We start from the raw sequence: 22,405 nt of genomic DNA on the forward strand, positions 1-22,405 counted from the left end.
CTGCAGACCTGCTCTTACCCAGAGAGTTAAACTAGTCTAGAGACCTGCTCCTACCCAGAGAGTTAAACTAGTCTAGAGACCTGCTCCTACCCAGAGAGTTAAACTAGTCTGCAGACCTGCTCCTACCCAGAGAGTTAAACTAGTCTGCAGACCTCCTCTTACCCAGAGAGTTAAACTAGTCTAGAGACCTGCTCTTACCCAGAGAGTTAAACTAGTCAGCAGACCTGCTCTTACCCAGAGAGTTAAACTAGTCTGCAGACCTGCTCCTACCCAGAGAGTTAAACTAGTCTGCAGACCTGCTCTTACCCAGAGAGTTAAACTAGTCTGCAGACCTGCTCCTACCCAGAGAGTTAAACTAGTCTGCAGACCTGCTCCTACCCAGAGAGTTAAACTAGTCTAGAGACCTGCTCCTACCCAGAGAGTTAAACTAGTCTGCAGACCTGCTCCTACCCAGAGAGTTAAACTAGTCTGCAGACCTGCTCCTACCCCGAGAGTTAAACTAGTGTGCAGACCTGCTCTTACTCAGAGAGTTAAACTAGTCTGCAGACCTGCTCCTACCCAGATAGTTAAACTAGTCTGCAGACCTGCTCCTACCCAGAGAGTTAAACTAGTCTAGAGACCTGCTCCTACCCAGAGAGTTAAACTAGTCTGCAGACCTGCTCCTACCCAGAGAGTTAAACTAGTCTGCAGACCTGCTCCTACCCCGAGAGTTAAACTAGTGTGCAGACCTGCTCTTACTCAGAGAGTTAAACTAGTCTGCAGACCTGCTCCTACCCAGAGAGTTAAACTAGTCTGCAGACCTGCTCTTACCCAGAGAGTTAAACTAGTCTGCAGACCTGCTCTTACCCAGAGAGTTAAACTAGTCTGCAGACCTGCTCTTACCCAGAGAGTTAAACTAGTCTGCAGACCTGCTCTTACCCAGAGAGTTAAACTAGTCTGCAGACCTGCTCCTACCCAGAGAGTTAAACTAGTCTAGAGACCTGCTCCTACCCAGAGAGTTAAACTAGTCTGCAGACCTGCTCCTACCCAGAGAGTTAAACTAGTCTGCAGACCTGCTCCTACCCCGAGAGTTAAACTAGTGTGCAGACCTGCTCTTACTCAGAGAGTTAAACTAGTCTGCAGACCTGCTCCTACCCAGAGAGTTAAACTAGTCTGCAGACCTGCTCTTACCCAGAGAGTTAAACTAGTCTGCAGACCTGCTCTTACCCAGAGAGTTAAACTAGTTTGCAGACCTGCTCTTACCCAGAGAGTTAAACTAGTCTGCAGACCTGCTCTTACCCAGAGAGTTAAACTAGTCTGCAGACCTGCTCCTACCCAGAGAGTTAAACTAGTCTGCAGACCTCCTCTTACCCAGAGAGTTAAACTAGTCTGCAGACCTGCTCTTACCCAGAGAGTTAAACTAGTCTGCAGACCTGCTCCTACCCAGAGAGTTAAACTAGTCTGCAGACCTGCTCTTACCCAGAGAGTTAAACTAGTCTGTAGACCTGCTCCTACCCAGATAGTTAAACTAGTCTGCAGACTTGCTCTTACCCAGAGAGTTAAACTAGTCTGCAGACCTCCTCTTACCCAGAGAGTTAAACTAGTCTGCAGACCTGCTCCTACCCAGAGAGTTAAACTAGTCTGCAGACCTGCTCCTACCCAGATAGTTAAACTAGTCTGCAGACCTGCTCTTACCCAGAGAGTTAAACTAGTCTAGAGACCTGCTCCTACCCAGAGAGTTAAACTAGTCTAGAGACCTGCTCCTACCCAGAGAGTTAAACTAGTCTGCAGACCTGCTCCTACCCAGAGAGTTAAACTAGTCTAGAGACCTGCTCTTACCCAGAGAGTTAAACTAGTCTAGAGACCTGCTCCTACCCAGAGAGTTAAACTAGTCTAGAGACCTGCTCCTACCCAGAGAGTTAAACTAGTCTGCAGACCTGCTCCTACCCAGAGAGTTAAACTAGTCTGCAGACCTGCTCCTACCCAGAGAGTTAAACTAGTCTGCAGACCTGCTCTTACCCAGAGAGTGAAACTAGTCTGCAGACCTGCTCCTACCCAGAGAGTTAAACTAGTCTGCAGACCTGCTCTTACCCAGAGAGTGAAACTTGTCTCTGGCCGTCTTGGCGTAGGACTCTCGGTCATGAAGAGCATAAGGGACAAACAACACCCGCTTCACATGTCTGAAACACACAGCACAGCGGTTCTGTAGAATAGCACAGAAAAATAATAACATAGAATTGAATAACACAGAATTGAAAATCATAACATAGAATAGAATAACATAGAACAGAATAGAATAGCATGGTATGGAACAGAACAGAAAATAATAACATAGAATAGAAAATAGAATGAAAGAATAGAACAGAATATAATAGAAAATAAATAGAATAGAATAGGATAACATGGCTTTCACACAGGTTCTGCTTAGTGTGGTTGCAACAATACTTCCTCTAGACCCCTACGCTCTGCATCTTCTGGCCGCCTCAGACCTACTCCTATCCGAGCTCCGGGAGGGTCATCAAAGAGAAGTCGCCTATTCTCAGTCCTTGACCCACAATGGTGGAATGAACTATCCACCCCAGTTAGGACAGCCGAAACCCGTCCAATCTTTCGCCGTCGACTAAAGACGCACTTCTTCAACCATTATCTGATTTTTTTTTTATTACAAAAATAAAAATAAACATAAAAAGATCATATCTGACCCTAACTAACCTTACTGTCATGCACTTGTCCTAATAAACTAACCTACACACTGTACTACTCAACACCTTGATGAACATTGTTACTCAGCTGATAGAGTTGTGCCCTTCCTGCTGTCTTGTCGTACAGAACTTGTAAGTCGCTTTGGATAAAAGCGTCAGCTAATAATGACTAAATGTAAATGTAAATACTTAATCAAATCTAGCTCTTGGGAGACATAGAAAACGTTTTAAACTAGACTACAACCTACATTTATTTGAATCGTGGTAGAATAGTTAATCACAAGAATATAGAAAACAGAGAATAAACAGTCTGTGTCACAGAGTATGATGCTAGAGAATAATATAACAAACTAACTTAAATCTTACTTTCCGAAGAAGTCTTTGATGGGCTGTTGACAGTGTTCCAGGTAGCCACCGCCATGGAGGGTGGAGTTGGACACCAGCAACAATCTTCTCTTCATGTTTGCTGCAAAGACAAGACGGAACCACTCTGTCCAAGATCTCACTTCTGTTTTTGACAGCTGGAAGCCTGGAACAGAGGTCAAGGTTCAAAGTGAGTCAATTCGCTGACAGAGCTGTTTAAAGTCTATAAATCATAGCGTATTGGTGAAGTTAACGACATCTTTCACAACTGATAACGAAGGTTATTCTATAACCCTAGTTATATGATTACTGGCAGAGCGCCTTGCTCCGCCTATTGGACTATGCACGCGCCTATTGCGCACGCTGAAAGAACTTGTCATGCACCTTACATCTACCTAGCCACGCCCACTTCCGTAGTATATAACCAGGTGTAGTGGCCATGCTCACCCTTCCGAGCCCAAATTTCACGCGAAAAACGGGCTGGGGTCATCACGGCCGAAAAAGCAAGATGCTTTGCCAGTAATCATATAACTAGGGTTATAGAATAACCTTCGTTATATTTCATACTGGCTTTGCGTCTTGCTCCGCCTATTGGACTAATGGGTGATGAGCAAGCGCGTAGCCCCGATAAATGTACCCCCTGAGGTCTCTTTAAGACCATCGAAAACGGGGAGGGTCCTAGCCCCACACTCATCCTAACGAGGAGCATAAGGATAGAACCACAGACACCGTGCGTAACAGGGCGCAGCTCACTAAAACGCACAAAATGTGAGTAAACCGTAGTCTACATCAGTGGTTCTCAACTGGTCTCGCCTCGGGACCCAACATTTTCCTTAGTCATTAAGTCGCGACCCAACATTTTGAACCACTATGATTTATGTAAAAAAAGAATATTTGCAGTAATACGCAATCTTTCAAAACATGAAATAAACACAAAAAAGTGCAACAAAAGTGCAACTATTGCTAAAAACCCAATGAAATAAAAGAATAATAAATAATGTATGCTTCTTAGCAGATTTCTTAGCTTAACATAACAGACCTAAATTTGGGGGAACTAATGGGATAACTGAGTTTGCAACAAAAGTGCAACTAGGGCTAAAACCCAATGAAATAAAATAATAATAAATAATATGCTTCTTAGCAGATTTCTTAGCTTATCATAACAGACCTAAGTTTGGGGGAACTAATGGTAAATGGCTGCTTTTTTATATAGCGCTTTTATCCAAAGCGCTTTACAATTTGTTACTCACATTTTACCCATTCACACACCGATGGCGGAGGCAACCATGCAAGGTGCCAACCTGCTCATCGGGAGCAATTAGGGGTTAAGTGTCTTGCTCAAGGACACATCGACACGCTGCCTGGGAGGAGCAGGAATCGAACCGGGAACCTCCGGATTGCCAGACGACTGCTCTACCTCCTGAGCCACTGTCGCCCCTAATGGGATAACTGGGGTTGCAACAAAAGTGCAACTAGGGCTAAAAACCCAATGAAATTAAATAATAATAATAAATAATTATGCTTCTTAGCAGACTTCTTAGCTTAACATAACAGACCTAAGTTTGGGGGAACTAATGGGATAACTGGGATTGCAATAAAAGTGTAACTAGGGCTAAAAACCCAATGAAATAAAATAATAATAAATAATATGCTTCTTATCAGATTTCTTAGCTTAACATAACAGACCTACGTTTGGGGGAACTAATGGGATAACTGGGATTGCAATAAAAGTGTAACTAGGGCTAAAAACCCAATGAAATAAAATAATAATAAATAATATGCTTCTTATCAGATTTCTTAGCTTAACATAACAGACCTACGTTTGGGGGAACTAATGGGATAACTGGGGTTGCAACAAAAGTGCAACTAAGGGCTAAAAACACAATGAAATAAAATAATAATAATAATAATAATAATAAATAATATATCCTTCTTACCAGACTTCTTAGCTTAACATCCCAGGGAACTAATGGGATAAATGGGGATGTTGTTTGCTCCTGACAAGAGTCTCAAAGTCTGGGGTGATGGTAGACAAAGCAACTCTGAGGTCGTGCTCAATGTCCAATCTGTTCCCCCGCTTTGTCTTCAGCTGGACCAGAGCTGAGAAGCCACTTTCACAAAGATAGGTAGTGAAAAAAAAAATTACTTTTTTTTTTAATCTTTTTTTTTTTTTTTTTAACACACATCCGCGACCCACTCAAAATGGCCCCGCGACCCACTTTTGGGTCGCGACCCACCAGTTGAGAAACACTGGTCTACATCACACATCCCAGCCATTTACAATAACAGCGGGATGACGATGAGTTCCCAGCACTAAGGACCACATGAGAGACAGAGCTCTCAGTCATGTCCATCAGATAGAACCTGACAAAAGGACCCAGGGAGGACCACTGCAGCGCAAATGTCCTCCACAAGACCCCTCTGAGCAAGGCAGAAGAGGCTGCCACACCACGAGTGGAATGTGCTCGGATACCCGCGGGGGAACCTGTCCAGCCAAGGTGTAACAAAGGGCGATGCCCTTGCACAACCAATGTGACAGGCATTGTTTCGACAGCGCCTTACCTTTGTTAGGGCCACCGTGACTGTCAAGTTGTATGTATTTGACCTTGTGCACTGTCCCCAACTTGAAAAGGATGTTGCTTGTTCACCCGAAGGGTTAACTGGGTTTTACTCAAAGAACCAGACCGAATGACCTTTCTCCCTTTATTGATATTTAAAGGTTTTATATTCATTCACCCATTACTTCAGCCATTTTTAGCCAGTAGGAGTGCCAGCAGGGGGGGGGGGGGGGGGGGGGGGGGGGGGGGGCGCACGATTTATCGCTTGAATGCCAGCATTTTGAGACAGATTTTCCAATATTTCATTATTTTCGCGGAGCTATTTCTATATTCTATATTATGGCTATGTGTCTAATACGCCTGTCGCTTATCAATGACTTGCTTGCAGTCAACATGTACGAAACGGATTGTTTTTTCATCAGTACATTTCCGTTTTATACCGTTTTGAGAAACTGACGTTTTTGGAAATGTATAGAAAAAAATTTAGATTCCGCTGAAAACGCCCTTTAGTGGATATCGCTAATAAAAGCAATAACAATTAAATAACAAGATTTCTCGTCGTTGGCACTCAACTCATGGCGGCGAACGACGAGATTTCTCGTTGTTGGCACTCAACGCATGACGGCGAACAACGAGTTTCTCGTCGTTGGCACTCAAAGTGTTAATAGTTCTAGCATTTAGCTTAAAAGGGACATGCATTGCTATTGCTATTCCTAGCACTATTTTGGCAACTTTACACAATTCCTGTGAGTCTATGGAACACCTCTGTAAGGTTTTATTAAAAAAAAATCATTGTTTTATATTTCTAATTGTTGTGAAGGGCCAGATTAAAACTGAGAATCTACCTTTATTGTTTGATATACTTTGTATATTATTTATATATACACGGAATATCCCTTTACCTGCGTTCAAACCAGAGTAATATTCGCTCTCCTTATTGGACAGCGCCCTAGGCGCCACCTCGCAAGCCCCCAACGTCAGGTTCAAAGACAAGTTCAGGCATGTCAGAACATGCCCGGAGACAGCGTATTGATCCCAGACAAGGACTGCGGTTTGGGACTAGATAATCACTTAAGTATATATACGGCGCAAGGTGCGCACAGCAGCAGTTCGTCTAAGCAGATCACCTGCTTGTCCATCTAAACAAGCCAACGTAGTTCATCGTGTAAATTGAGCACTCGTGCGTTGAGAACATGTGCAAATAGAATAGTAAAGTGTCAGAGTTTAATGCAGTAACGTCAAGTTCGACCTAATCTAATGTGAAGTAAATAGTCGTTCATTTATTGTATATCGTGCAACCACAGTTCGTTCATGTGTAGCATTACCCAGCGGTTCGTCGTGTTTTAGCTAGTGTACCTTAGCCAGGGTGTGTGGCCTAAATACGTCGCCCGCACCCGAGGAGGCCTAGTCGGAGAACCGTTGGACATGTGCACAGGAGAACCAGCGTCGGCGATTGCAGAACCATTACTGGTTGGATTATATTGATTTGGAACGTGTTACCCGGAGAAGAGCCTCGTTGATTTCCACTGTCGTTTGGGATTCAACCTTGTGAGGATTACAACTCGGGCTGGCCTCATGGACAGAGGCTGGCTAGCTGTCATCAGTGCTATCGAGCATTTGGATTACAATTATTGCTTTGCTGCTGATCGTTGGATTTACAAGGACCGACTCCTGTACGTGGAGTCTCTTTATTCTTCATTGAATCAGACTGAGTATCCGAACATTCCTCTACCCTCCAGGTCTTACACCCCGGAGGGAACCCATTGTCTCCAGGCGGTACCAGCGTTGCCTTATATAGTTGCTATTATACGACAGGTGGCGTCAACTTAGACCCATCGTAGGAATCCTGCTATTCTTAGTGACTCATGCTATTGACTGACTTTACGCATATTCTTCGCCATACAAGCGCAACCCTAATTCTCATTCTGTAACCTAATGTTGCATAATAATAAAATACCCTCAAATACTATTTCTTTGTCAATGCCGTGTTCTTGTGAGTGTTCACCATCTATATTTGATGTACTGTCTGGCCAGTAATTAAAGTACATAACTAGCAGTGGTTTAATCTATCACAATCTTTAATACAGTCAGGGTTTTGTAACCCCTCAGTTACAATTGGTCCTTCGAGCCGGAGGGTATAATATTTAATATAATATTAATATTGACATGGCCAGCGGTGAACACTCTCCAAGCGGCTCCCCTAAGCTAGAACGCCCGCAGCGCAAACGTCAGCTACCTCCATATCTGGAGGACTTCGCTGTCGTTTTACCCCCTAGCTTATCTAAACAGACGTTAAATACGGATAAATCGGATAGTTTAAGCATGCCCAATCCTATCGACTTGGCGACCCCGCCAGTAGAGACCCCAGTGGGTTCAAGCCAAACTGACTCACAGGGGGGACCAAGTGGGACATGACGTGACTATACCTCCAGACAGCGTCACCGGGATAGACCCCGGAGCGCTCCAGGAGAACAGATCTCCAACAAGCACTGTCAGCACCCGATCACCTCCGTCAGTGTCATCCCCCAGCGAGGCGGACCAGAGACTGGCGCAAGCCTTGATCGCCACGCTGACAGCTTCAACCGAAAGAGACCGACTCCAGGGTGAGCGCGACCGGCTTCAAGCAAAGATGCTTAGTGAGCGCGAACACTCTGCCACGGAACGAGAGCGCCTTCACGCGCAACTCCAAGCACAAGCCCTTAGTGAGCGCGAACACTCTGCTACGGAACGAGAGCGCCTCCGGGCGCAACAATTAAGTGAGCGCGAACACACTGCTGTGGAACGAGAGCGCCTCCAGGCTCAACAAATGAGCGAGCGCGAACAACGAGAGCGCCTCCAGGCGCAACAATTGAGCGAGCGCGAACACTCTGCAGCGGAACGAGAGCGCCTCCAGGCGCAACAATTAAGCGAGCGCGAACACTCTGCAACGGAACGAGAGCTCCTCCAGGCGCAACAAAGGAGTGAGTACGACCGCATCAGACTGGAGGAGAGACGCCTTCAGACGGAAGAGAACATCGAACGAGACCGCGCCAATGCACAGCGCGACGCCGCCAATGCACAGCGCGAAGCAGAGCGCGACGCCGCCAATGCGCAGCGCGAAGCAGAGCGCGACCGGCTGCAGGCACAGATGATAGAACAATTGATCGCCAGGGCGACACCCCCTCTCTCCGCACGGAGCTCCCGGAGATCATCACGACAAGGGTCTAGGGCACCGTCCCCTACCCGACAAAGCTACCCGGGACCCGGCCAACAGGAAGAACCTGCCTACGTCTCCGAGACCCCTCCCCGACCGGTCCATACGAGACCCAGCCAACGGGAAGAACCGGCCTACGTCGCCGAGAGACTAACTAGGAGACTCCAGGACCTAGAGGAGGAAGAGGAGGGATATCAAGCCCACCAACACAAACATACTTTGGACCAGGAGGCCCAGTACAGCCCCGACTTCAGCCCCGAGTCACTGCACTACAAACCCCCGACCCAACTCAAGGGTGAGTTTGACGTACAGTCAACACCGAGGAACAGCACCTGGGGACCCGGCCTCTGGTACCCACCAAGTACTAACCCACGACCACCCGTACGGGGAGACTCGCCCAGGAGGCCTCTTCCCCTACGCTCACCAATGAACCAGCCATCCATGGCATCTTACCTTGGCACACCGACGTTCCCAGACTTTACGCGCGAGGACAGAGCACAGTACACGGAATTATGTGTTTAGAGACTGTGTTTAGAGACTATGATGTGTTTAGAGACTATGATGTCCGATGTCCACGACGAGTCGTGGACAAATATGCCATCCTCCACAAGCATCTCAAGGTGCCCAGAGCGCATAACATAGCGCTGGCATATTCCAACTCAAGCACCCCATACTCCGCGGCTCTGGTGGCCCTCGACCAGCGTTATGGACGCATATGGGATTACGTGATCCAAGAAATACGAGATATCGACCGCCTCCCCCCAGCCAAAGACAATAGAGCACTGGATGACCTCTCTATCAAGGTACAATCCCTCGTGGGGATGCTGGGGTCCCAAAAGGAGAAGGGGAGATATGAACTGTATGCAAATTCTAATGTGGAGCGGATACTGGAGAAGCTCCATCCAGCCCGCCAAGAGCGTTTTCGGCGGCAGAGAGACCACCGTGACCCCAACGGCCCAGAACCATCCCTCCTAGACCTGGCTGCTTTCCTCGCAAGGGAAGTTAGCAGTCTATGACTGGACACATTCGTGTGGAGTGGCTCTAGCCCAAGAGATGGACCTCGGAGGTCCAACGATAACCGCCGGTCAGTGACAGTTATGCACCAGGCCGAGTCAGTGCCGCAGCACAAGAACCACAGCACCCCCCACGTGAAGGGGAAGTGGAAGTTTGTATGCCAGTACTGTGAAAATGAACATTGGCTGTCTCAATGTGACACCTTCAAGAAGCTGACCGCTGACAAGGTGAGTCAGTGGATCAAAGCCAACCGCCGCTGCTTCCGCTGCGCGCGCAGCCATATGGCAGCTGAGTGCCGCCTAAAGAAAAGATGCAGCAAGTGCGACGGCGCCCACTTGGAGGTCCTGCACGACAGCAACAAGAGGAGACCCGTACCCCCAAGCAGCTCGAGAGTGAACGTCATGTACATAGACCCTGCGAAGAGCGGGAGCTCCCGAGTGCTCTTGAAGGTGGTCCGAGTGCTCCTAAGCTACGAGGACAAGGTCATGGACACTTACGCCATCCTAGATGATGGGTCAGAAAAGACTCTCCTCCTCGCATCCGCCGCAGCCCGGCTGGGTCTGCGGGGGAACGAAGAAACAATGACAATCCGTACCATTAGAAGAGACCTGAAGACCATAAAGGGTGAAAATGTCTCCTTCACGATAGCAGCGGTCGAGCAGCCCGAGAAGCAGTATAGCATCACTAACGCCTTCACCAGCCACGACATAGGCCTGTCACGGTACACCTACCCCATCACAAAGCTGACGGAGAAATACGTGCACCTACGTCAACTACCTATACCGCTCATCGACGACGCCACCCCGACCCTGCTCATAGGATCCGACCATGCACACCTCATCGTCCCCACGGACCGGGTCCACATCGGGCCCAGAGGCTGTCCAGCAGCGGTCGAGACCCGCCTGGGTTGGACACTACAAGGCCCCCTCTCCGGGTCTTCCAACCGACCGACAGCCCCTCGCTGCCTCTACACGAGGATAAACGAAGACGACACCACCCTCTTGCAGCACGTCGAGAGGCTATGGACATTAGACGCGATGCCCTTTAAGAATGAAAAGAAACTTGTTTGCTCAAAGGAAGACACTTATGCCATAGCCCTCCTCGAGCAGAAGACAAAGAGAGTCGAGGTCAACGGAGTGATGAGATACGCAACTCCACTCTTGAGGCGAGAGGGTATGCCCACCCTCGACGCCTCAAAAGAAGCGACAGAGCGATATCTACTGAACACCGAGCGGCGTCTAGCCAAAGACCCCACTCAAGCCACTGTGTACCGCGCTGAGATCGACAAGCTGATCACAGCGGGACACATAAAGAAAATTGACATTCAAGAAGCCGACCAGACGACGGAATCCTGGTACGTGCCCCACCACAAGGTCCACCACAACGGCAAGGATCGCATTGTATTCAACTGCAGCTACCAGATCGGACTACATAATCTGAATAAAGAACTCTTGCCCGGCCCGACACTCGGCCCCTCTCTCCTCGGCGTACTACTACGTTTCCGCCAAGACAAGGTGGCCATCAGCGGCGACATCAAAGGGATGTTCCTGCAGGTGCGACTAGTGGAGGAGGACAAGCCCCTGCTGCGGTTCCTATGGAGAGAGAGGATCAACGATGAGCAACCATCCAATCTACCAATGGGAGGTCCTCCCCTTCAGCACCACATGCAGCCCATGCTGTGCTACGTTCGCACTACAAAAACATGTGACAGAAGACCCTGAAGCTGACGAGGAGGTCAGACAAAGTGTAGAGAGGAGTTTCTACGTGGACAACTGTCTGCAAAGCGTCTCGACGCCAGAAGAAGCCGAAGCCCTCCTACTCAAGCTCCGCGCCTCACTGATCAAAGGCGGCTTTGATCTCCGGCAGTGGGCCAGCAGTGACCCTCAAGTACTTCGCAGCCTCTCCCCAGAGACAAAGGCAGCAAGCAGCGAGACCTGGATGGCGACCACCCCAGGTGAAGCACAGGAAATGACATTGGGCCTAGTCTGGCGTTTCAAAACAGACTCGCTCCATTACAAATACACACCCCTGACCCCGGAGCAGGGAAGGTCGACCCCTCTACCGACCACCAGACGGAGCGTATACAGAACACTCGCAAGTCAATACGACCCGCTGGGGTGTATCCTACCTTACACCACTCGGGCGAAAATGATTGTACGAGAGCTGTGGGACAAGGAACAGGGCTGGGACGACCCCTTACCCGACCACCTAGCTTCCACCTGGAGAGAGTGGGAGAGAGAACTCAGCTCGCTCCAAAATGTGAACATACGCCGGAGCTACTTCCCACCCACAGTGCGGCTGGAGACGTGCCAGATGGACCTGCACGTCTTCAGTGACGCCTCGGAAGTGGCCTACGGTTTGGTGGCTTACTTGCGGGCCCGAGAGGAGGGAGGAGAAATACACACAGCCTTCATCCTGGCTCGCTCAAATATAGCCCCCCGCAAGCAACAATCGATCCCGCGTCTAGAGCTCTGCGCAGCTCTGGTAGGCGCGCAACTCGCCACGTTAATCCAACGTGAACTCACCATCCCGGTGCAAAGAACAATCTTGTGGTCAGACTCCATGACCGTACTCACATAGATCCAGTCCGATTCTTGTAGATACAAGGTCTTCGTGGGAGTCAGAATCACAGAGATTCAAGACCTGGTAGGATCAGCGTGCTGGAGGTACGTGGACACGAAACAGAACCCAGCCGATGTCATCACACGGGGGATGTCCCTAGACGACCTCACACGTCCCAATATCTATAGTGACGGTCCTGAGTTCCTCAAGTTCCCGGAGGAGGAGTGGCCTACCCCCACCCCACGGGAGGCTAGTCAAGAGGAGGCAGAGATCAAGAAATCTATGTTCTGTGGACTGACGCACACCCCAGTCCCCACTGACCCTAACATAGACGACTGCCTCACCTTTGAGAGTGCGCAGCTAAAAACATTCCTGTGGCACCACCCTGAGGTCCCCCCCACTACAGACCTTGACGCATCGAACTACGCAGAGGCAGAACTCCTTCTGCTACAGCGAGCCCAAAGAGACTCGTTCCCCGATGAGCTAGACTGCCTGCAGGGAACAAAGCCAATCCCGTCAGACAGCAGACTGCTCCACTTGGCCCCTGAGCGCGACACCCATGGCCTCATCAGGGTGGGTGGTCGTCTGAGACGGGCCCCGGACTTAACGGATGACGTCAAGTATCCTATAGTCCTCAACAGCCGACACAAGGTCACTGAGCTCATCATAAAGAAATACGACGAGGATGTGCACCACGCTGGGGCAGAGAGAGTCTTCGCTGAGATCCGACGCCGTTATTGGATACTGCAAGGAAGAGAAGCAGTACGTCGCTTCCAGCGGACCTGTCTAGACTGTCGCAAGTGGCGAGCACAGCCCAGTATACCCATGATGGCCGACCTGCCTCCCTGTCGCCTCCGACTCGGCGAGAAGCCCTTTCACTCCACGGGCGTGGACTGCTTCGGCCCGCTCTACGTGAAGAAAGGAAGAGGGACAGAGAAGAGGTGGGGCATTGTATTCAAGTGCATGACCACCCGAGCAGTACACATAGAACTCCTTCCGACCATGAGTACGGATTCATTCCTCATGTCCTTCCGGAGATTCACAGCGCGAAGAGGAAAACCGTCTACGTTGTTGTCTGATCACGGGACAAACTTCAAAGGCGGAGAAAGAGAGCTGAGAGAGAGCTTCCAGGCCATGGGCCCAGAACTTAAGACCCACCTCGCTCCCTATCAGATCGAATTCCAGTTTAACCCCCCGAACGCCCCTCACTTCGGGGGAACCTGGGAAAGAGAAGTACGTTCCATAAAGACAGCTCTGTACGCCGTGCTTGGGGCCCAGACCGTGGCGGAAGAAGTCCTCACGACAGTCCTCACGGAGATCGAGGGAGTATTGAACTCAAAGCCCCTCGGTTACGTCTCAAGTGATGTAGCAGATGTCGACCCAGTCACCCCCAACACTCTCTTGATGGGGCGGCTGGACCCTGCGCTTCCACAGACGGTGTACAGACCTGAAGAAGCGAACGGCCGAAGAATGTGGAGGTACAGTCAAATATTGGCTGACCAGTTTTGGAACAGTTTCCTCCTCCACTACCTACCGTCTCTCCAAACCCGTCAGAAGTGGGTAAAGGACAGAGACAACTTACAAGTGGACACAGTCGTTATGATCATAGACCAGTCACTACCCCGAGCTATGTGGCCGGCCGGCCGCGTAAGCAAAGTGATCACTGGTGCCGACGGAAAGGTCAGAGCGGCAGAAGTTATTGTCCAAGGGCGGACCTACACCCGACCCGTGGCGAGGCTGATAAGAGTTGCCGAGGCTCCCTGACTCCCCTGATGACGATCATGACCCACTGACTTTGTAGATTGCCCTACTCCTCACAACAGACATTGAGCAGTTGACTGGACTATTAATCTGTCTCCCTTAACTAATTAGGTGCGGACTAATTAGGAGGCGGCTGTTGTGAAGGGCCAGATTAAAACTGAGAATCTACCTTTATTGTTTGATATACTTTGTATATTATTTATATATACACGGAATATCCCTTTACCTGCGTTCAAACCAGAGTAATATTCGCTCTCCTTATTGGACAGCGCCCTAGGCGCCACCTTGCAAGCCCCCAACGTCAGGTTCAAAGACAAGTTCAGGCATGTCAGAACATGCCCGGAGACAGCGTATTGATCCCAGACAAGGACTGCGGTTTGGGACTAGATAATCACTTAAGTATATATACGGCGCAAGGTGCGCACAGCAGCAGTTCGTCTAAGCAGATCACCTGCTTGTCCATCTAAACAAGCCAACGTAGTTCATCGTGTAAATTGAGCACTCGTGCGTTGAGAACATGTGCGAATAGAATAGTAAAGTGTCAGAGTTTAATGCAGTAACGTCAAGTTCGACCTAATCTAATGTGAAGTAAATAGTCGTTCATTTATTGTATATTGTGCAACCACAGTTCGTTCGTGTGTAGCATTACCCAGCGGTTCGTCGTGTTTTAGCTAGTGTACCTTAGCCAGGGTGTGTGGCCTAAATACGTCGCCCGCAACCGAGGAGGCCTAGTCGGAGAACCGTTGGACATGTGCACAGGAGAACCAGCGTCGGCGATTGCAGAACCATTACTGGTTGGATTATATTGATTTGGAACGTGTTACCCGGAGAAGAGCCTCGTTGATTTCCACTGTCGTTTGGGATTCAACCTCGTGAGGATTACAACTCGGGCTGGCCTCATGGACAGAGGCTGGCTAGCTGTCATCAGTGCTATCGAGCATTTGGATTACAATTATTGCTTTGCTGCTGATCGTTGGATTTACAAGGACCGACTCCTGTACGTGGAGTCTCTTTATTCTTCATTGAATCAGACTGAGTATCCGAACATTCCTCTACCCTCCAGGCCTTACACCCCGGAGGGAACCCATTGTCTCCAGGCGGTACCAGCGTTGCCTTATATAGTTGCTATTATACGACAGGTGGCGTCAACTTAGACCCATCGTAGGAATCCTGCTATTCTTAGTGACTCATGCTATTGACTGACTTTACGCATATTCTTCGCCATACAAGCGCGACCCTAATTCTCATTCTGTAACCTAATGTTGCATAATAATAAAATACCCTCAAATACTATTTCTTTGTCAATGCCGTGTTCTTGTGAGTGTTCACCATCTATATTTGATGTACTGTCTGGCCAGTAATTAAAGTACATAACTAGCAGTGGTTTAATCTATCACAATCTTTAATACAGTCAGGGTTTTGTAACCCCTCAGTTACACTAATCAAGTACTCAAAAGCATTATTTTTCTCACTTTGGATTTCAGGCTGTGTTGGCCTGGCTCCGCCCATAAGCACTTTGAGTGACAGTCATCCACACAGTCTGCGACTGGCACAGAGAGAGAGATAGAGAGAGTCTATAGTCTATCGGTGAAAAAACAATCATTACAGTGGTGGCTGTTCATGTAAACATGTAAACAAAGCACTCAGAAGTTAACGACATCTTTCCACAACTGATAACGAAGGTTATTCTATAACCCTAGTTATACAACGGCATGCAAATTTCTCGATTCTGATTGGCTGAAACAGTCATTTTACACGTCTTTATTGGCAACAATTCCACGCTGCTGGCCCAGGACCCGCCCACAACCGACCCACATCACATCACTCCGCCGGATCACAAGAAGGTGGACAATAATCTTTACAAATGGATATGTTGATAGTGTAGTGATTGTTAATTGTACATAATTCACCCACGGAACTATTGTTAGGAACAAGAGTTCCGCCCGAACATTATAGGAGGTGGCACTTACTGCCACCACGGGTCAGTCTTCTGCACGCAACGTAGCCGTAGCATGTTGTATTTGTGTACTGAATAAAAGCTGTTCGCTCTACCGAGCTACCGTCTCCGACTCCCATCTCTCGGCACAACACTGGTGACCCCGACATTGGTCTCGCTGAAGTATCAGGGACCGAACCGAACATGGCAAACGATGCCGTTATTATTCGATTGCCGGAGTTTTGGGAGCATTCTGCGGCGGCGTGGTTCGCGCAAACAGAGGCGCAGTTCGCCCTACGAGGGGTTGACGACGACGCCGCGAGGTATTACCACGTCGTCTCGAGCCTCGGGAGCACTACAGCGGCGAGGACGGTAGGCTTCATAACAGCTCCGCCTGCACGGAATAAATATGAGGCGTTTAAGACGCACCTACTCAGTATATTCGAGTTGTCACAGTCAGAGCGGGCCCGACGCTTGCTGGCTTTACGAGGCTTGGGGGACAGCAAGCCTTCGGAGCACATGGAGATGATGTTAAACCTGCTGGGTGCAGAACGGCCTGATTTCCTGTTTATCGAACTGTTTCTCAGGCACATGCCGCCACACGTGCAGACGGCACTTGCCAATACAGCGGCTACGGATCCCCGGGCTTTAGCAGAAGAGGCTGACCGCTTCTACCTGGCCACTCGACACTTTGCCCCAGGGCTAATAGCCTCGACATGCGGTTACACGCCGCAGGGGGGAGGGGCGAGGAAGATCAGGAGCAGCGCGGCCGCAGGCCTGTGTTATTACCACGCACGTTTCGGCGCGAGGGCGACAAGATGCCGTTCCCCTTGCACGTTCGGCATAACGCGTAAACGCAGACACCTGCGCCCAGTAGCAGCGGTGAGCGCAGGTATGTCGAACCGGCTGCTTTTCATTAGAGACACACTCTCCGGTTGCAAATTCCTCTGCGACACCGGAGCTCAGAGGAGCGTCCTGCCGGCTACGAAAGAGGACACCGCCGGCGATAATAGAGGTCCACGCCTGACGACCGCCAACGATACCCCTATCCGCACCTACGGTACAAGGACCGTGGAACTGTGTTTTGGGGGCCAGCGGTTCACGTGGGACTGCATCACGGCCGACATTTCGTTCCCACTACTGGGGGCAGATTTCCTGGGTGCACACGGTCTCCTCGTGGACATTAGACATGGCCGCCTAATAAACGCACAGACACGGGCTTCGTTGGCATGTGTCCGCGAGGGGGCGACATACGGCGGCATTCTTACAGCTTTCACCGACCACGAACCCCTCACGACGTCTGAGTCAAAGGTAGCGGAGCCATGGTCGGCACGACAAGAGCTCGCGTACGATTCCGAGGGCGCCGCGGGACACGTCGCCGAGAAGCCCAACGTCGTCATCGGAGCTGTACAGCCGGACCTCGACTACGTCGACAGGGGCTCGGAACAGGCCTCCGACCACGACATCCAGGCCCTCGGGACTGCAGATTCCAGTCTACGCCTGGAGGACGTCGCGATTGGTCACTCGGGTCCGACGCTGCGGGATGACCTATCCACCGGACACCCTAGCCCACAGGCCCCTGAGGACTGGCGAAGGCTCGCCTTTGAGGTGGGGTACAACCACCACAAGATTGAACCCGCCCACATAGACATTTCCCAGCCCTTAGAGCTGGCCCTCTCCCCCCGCCGGGGCCGTCCGCCGCTACCCCGGGACCCGCCAACGACGGAGCCGCCGTTGGCCTCGTCGACGTCTGTGCCCCCGGGTGTCGGGGAGGACACGGGCGCTTGCGCCGCCCCTACCTCCCCGCCCCTGGCTTTCCGCACTCACCGTGGCCGGTTCATGCCCCCGGGCGCCGTGGAGGGCGCAATCGCTTGCACCGCGCCCCGGGTTGTCCGCTCACGCCGCGGCCGGGTCGTTGTCTCTCCCCGCCGTGGAGATTTTGACCATGGTTGAATTCTGGGGGGGCTTGTGTAGTGATTGTTAATTGTACATAATTCACCCACGGAACTATTGTTAGGAACAAGAGTTCCGCCCGAACATTATAGGAGGTGGCACTTACTGCCACCACGGGTCAGTCTTCTGCACGCAACGTAGCCGTAGCATGTTGTATTTGTGTACTGAATAAAAGCTGTTCGCTCTACCGAGCTACCGTCTCCGACTCCCATCTCTCGGCACTACAATAGCGACTAAACGACTAAATATCAAGCGATTCTGTCACAGCGAATGTCTTAGTCGTTTAAACAATGTTGGATGATGTAATTGATGGGTCTTGAATCATTCTGTAACAAAAGAAAAATCGCGGATTGATTGATTGATTAATTTACAATTTTTTTTCAATTTCTTTTTCCTTGCGACTGTCAGCGCTCGCTCTAGTCTCCACCCACCGCCACACACCCCCCCACACACACAAACACGCACACACACACACACACACACACACACACACACACACACACACACACACACACACACACACACACACACACACACACACACACACACACACACACACACACACACACACGCACGCACGCACGCACGCACGCACGCACGCACGCACGCACGCACGCACGCACGCACACACACACACACTCTGCCTGCAACGCGGGGGATAGTCAGACTGAGAGAGCTGGATGCTGCGCTGTTCTAAGTGAGCATGGCCTATTGAGTTGATTGATTGATTGATTGCTAATTTTATTACTGTACGCTTGGTTTCCAACTGGTTAAGTTTAGGCCCTCTACAGTAGGTTTAAAAAAATAAATAAAAGAGTAGGGCGAAGAAAACGTTTTTTTCCTATAGGGCAAAGAAAACTTTTTAATTTGTTTTAGAATGAAGTTCTATGGAAAGTAGGTCTGCATTCCCTTAACAATTGTGTGTATTGAGCCGTACTGTATTGTACCCATTCTGCATCTGGTAATAACATTTTCAATCAATCATTCCAATAATACACAGTTGGATGTGTTAGTTGGTTGGATGCACTTCAAGCTGCTTCCACATGAGGCAACTTCTCTCAATCATTCCAATAATACACAGTTGGATGTGTTAGTTTGGTTGGATGCACTTCAAGCTGCTTCCACATGGAGGCAACTTGTCTTTTTTGTAGTTGTGGGAACAACTTTTTCTGGCGGATGGTTTTTTCAATAAATCTTCGATTAATGTGTGTTTATTGTATAGAAATAAGGTTGGATGAATCTGGCAGTTGTATAAAAGCTTTACACCACTTGCAGTCGTGATTTGTGAACAATAAACCATGCCTAGGGGGGTCTAACGACCACCCCTAGGCATGGTTTATTGTTCACAAACCACTCCTGCGCGTGATGTAATGCTTAATTATATGATTACTGGCAGAGCGCCTTGCTCCGCCTATTGGACTATGCACGCGCCTATTGCGCACGCTGAAAGAACTTGTCATGCACCTTACATCTACCTAGCCACGCCCACTTCCGTAGTATATCAACCATTATCTGAATTAAAAAAAAATAAAAAATCTAACCCTAACTAACCATACTGTCATGCACTTGTCCTAATAAACTAACCTACACTGTAGCACTCAACACTTTGATGAACATTGTTACTCAGCTGATAGAGTTGTGCTCTTCCTGATGGCTTGTCGTACAGAACTTGTAAGTCGCTTTGGATAAAAGCGTCAGCTAAATGACTAAATGTAAATGTAAATGTATATAACCAGGTGTAGTGGCCATGCTCACCCTTCCGAGCCCAAATTTCACGCGAAAAACGGGCTGGGGTCATCACGGCCGAAAAAGCAAGATGCTTTGCCAGTAATCATATAACTAGGGTTATAGAATAACCTTCGTTATATTTCATACTGGCTTTGCGTCTTGCTCCGCCTATTGGACTAATGGGTGATGAGCAAGTGCGTAGCCCCGATAAATGTACCCCCTGAGGTCTCTTTAAGACCATCGAAAACGGGGAGGGTCCTAGCCCCACACTCATCCTAACGAGGAGCATAAGGATAGAACCACAGACACCGTGCGTAACAGGGCGCAGCTCACTAAAACGCACAAAATGTGAGTAAACCGTAGTCTACATCACACATCCCAGCCATTTACAATAACAGCGGGATGACGATGAGTTCCCAGCACTAAGGACCACATGAGAGACAGAGCTCTCAGTCATGTCCATCAGATAGAACCTGACAAAAGGACCCAGGGAGGACCACTGCAGCGCAAATGTCCTCCACAAGACCCCTCTGAGCAAGGCAGAAGAGGCTGCCACACCACGAGTGGAATGTGCTCGGATACCCGCGGGGGAACCTGTCCAGCCAAGGTGTAACAAAGGGCGATGCCCTTGCACAACCAATGTGACAGGCATTGTTTCGACAGCGCCTTACCTTTGTTAGGGCCACCGTGACTGTCAAGTTGTATGTATTTGACCTTGTGCACTGTCCCCAACTTGAAAAGGATGTTGCTTGTTCACCCGAAGGGTTAACTGGGTTTTACTCAAAGAACCAGACCGAATGACCTTTCTCCCTTTATTGATATTTAAAGGTTTTATATATTCATTCATCCATTACTTCAGCCATTTTTAGCCAGTAGAAGTGCCAGCAGGGGGGGGGGGGGGGGGGGGGGGGGGGCACGATTTATCGCTTGAATGCCAGCATTTTGAGACAGATTTTCCAATATTTCATTATTTTCGCGGAGCTATTTCTATATTCTATATTATGGCTATGTGTCTAATACGCCTGTCGCTTATCAATGACTTGCTTGCAGTCAACATGTACGAAACGGATTGTTTTTTCATCAGTACATTTCCGTTTTATACCGTTTTGAGAAACGGACGTTTTTGGAAATGTATAGAAAAAAATTTATATTTCGCAGAAATCGCCCTTTAGTGGATATCGCTAATAAAAGCAATAACAATTAAATAACGAGATTTCTCGTCGTTGGCACTCAACGCATGGCGGCGAACAACGAGATTTCTCGTTGTTGGCACTCAACGCATGATGGCGAACAACGAGTTTCTCGTCGTTGGCACTCAAAGTGTTAATAGTTCTAGCATTTAGCTTAAAAGGGACATGCATTGCTATTGCTATTCCTAGCACTATTTTGGCAACTTTACACAATTCCTGTGAGTCTATGGAACACCTCTGTAAGGTTTTATTAAAAAAAATCATTGTTTTATATTTCTAATCAAGTACTCAAAAGCATTATTTTTCTCACTTTGGATTTCAGGCTGTGTTGGCCTGGCTCCGCCCATAAGCACTTTGAGTGACAGTCATCCACACAGTCTGCGACTGGCACAGAGAGAGAGATAGTGCTGGTGCCAGGACAACAGCCTGCTCCTGAACATTGGCAAAACCAAGGAACTGATCGTGGATTATAGGAGAGGACAGCAGGAGACACACACACCACTGATGATAAACGGGGCTACCGTGGACAGGGTGAGCAGCTTCAAGTACCTGGGGGTCCACATCTCAGAGGACCTGACATGGTCAACACACATAGGCACAGTAGTAAAGAAGGCGAAACAGCGTCTCTACCACCTGAGACAGTTAAGGAAGTTCAGAGTATCGGGGAAGATACTCCAGTCCTTCTACTCAGGAGCTGTAGAGAGCATCCTGACCGGAAACATCACTGCCTGGTATGGAAACAGCACGGCACAGGACAAGAAGGCCCTACAGAAAGTGGTGCGCTCAGCCGAGCGTACCACGGGTATTGCACTACCCCCCCTGCAGGTTCTATACAACAAGAGGTGCAAATCCAGAGCCTGCAGGATAATGAAAGACCCTCACCACCCCAATAACAGCCTGTTTCAGCTGCTGAGGTCAGGCAGACGCCTGCAAATCCCAGCTACTAGGACAGAGCGGCTTAGGCTCAGCTTCTTCCCCCAGGCCATCAGAGCCATGAACAATGTACATTGAGTGCTCAGAACATTGAACTGTCCACACACAAGCACACATGAACACACACACGACACGCACACTGTGCACGCTCACACACGAGCAGCCACTTAACACTTTAACATGAGCGGGCACACACTCATGTCGCACACACGCACACTTATGGCCAAAGGAAAGGACACTTTAAATTAGAATAACAGGAACAGTGTATTGCACTACCAAAGCTTACAAGCTAACTAGCATGTCACACATGCGCTGTAAATAACTATGTACAGATACCGAGATGTCACTCCATGTTACCTGCTATCTGTTACTGCACAATGTTGTTTCTTCTTTTGATTCTATTATATGTACCACTGTATTGCACATCGTTGCGGGCAAGACCACCCGCATTTCATTGTATACCTGTATGCCGTGACAATTAAAACTCTTGACTTGACTTGACTTGAAATTGTCAATTCTTAAAGCTGAGGATG

The 22,405-nt window shown here is 49.1% G+C and overlaps 1 protein-coding gene across 1 annotated transcript in view; it reads right to left on the reverse strand.

Moving 5' to 3' along the window:
* LOC311229259 (alpha-aspartyl dipeptidase) overlaps positions 1-22,405 on the reverse strand; it is a gene marked incomplete at its 3' end in the record, with an annotated part of 66,493 nt that overhangs the window by 9,300 nt on the left and 34,788 nt on the right. The window contains exons 2-3 of the mRNA XM_084315326.1: positions 3,048-3,210; positions 2,071-2,159 (exon numbers count right to left, since the gene is read on the reverse strand). Of these exons, the coding sequence (XP_084171452.1) occupies positions 2,071-2,159; positions 3,048-3,142 (184 nt within the window). The 5' untranslated portion in view covers positions 3,143-3,210. The remainder of the gene's footprint in view (positions 1-2,070; positions 2,160-3,047; positions 3,211-22,405) is intronic.

Source organism: Notolepis coatsorum (assembly GCF_963971535.1).
Source record: "Notolepis coatsorum genome assembly, chromosome: 5".
In the NCBI taxonomy this organism is placed as follows: Eukaryota; Metazoa; Chordata; class Actinopteri; order Aulopiformes; family Paralepididae; genus Notolepis; species Notolepis coatsorum.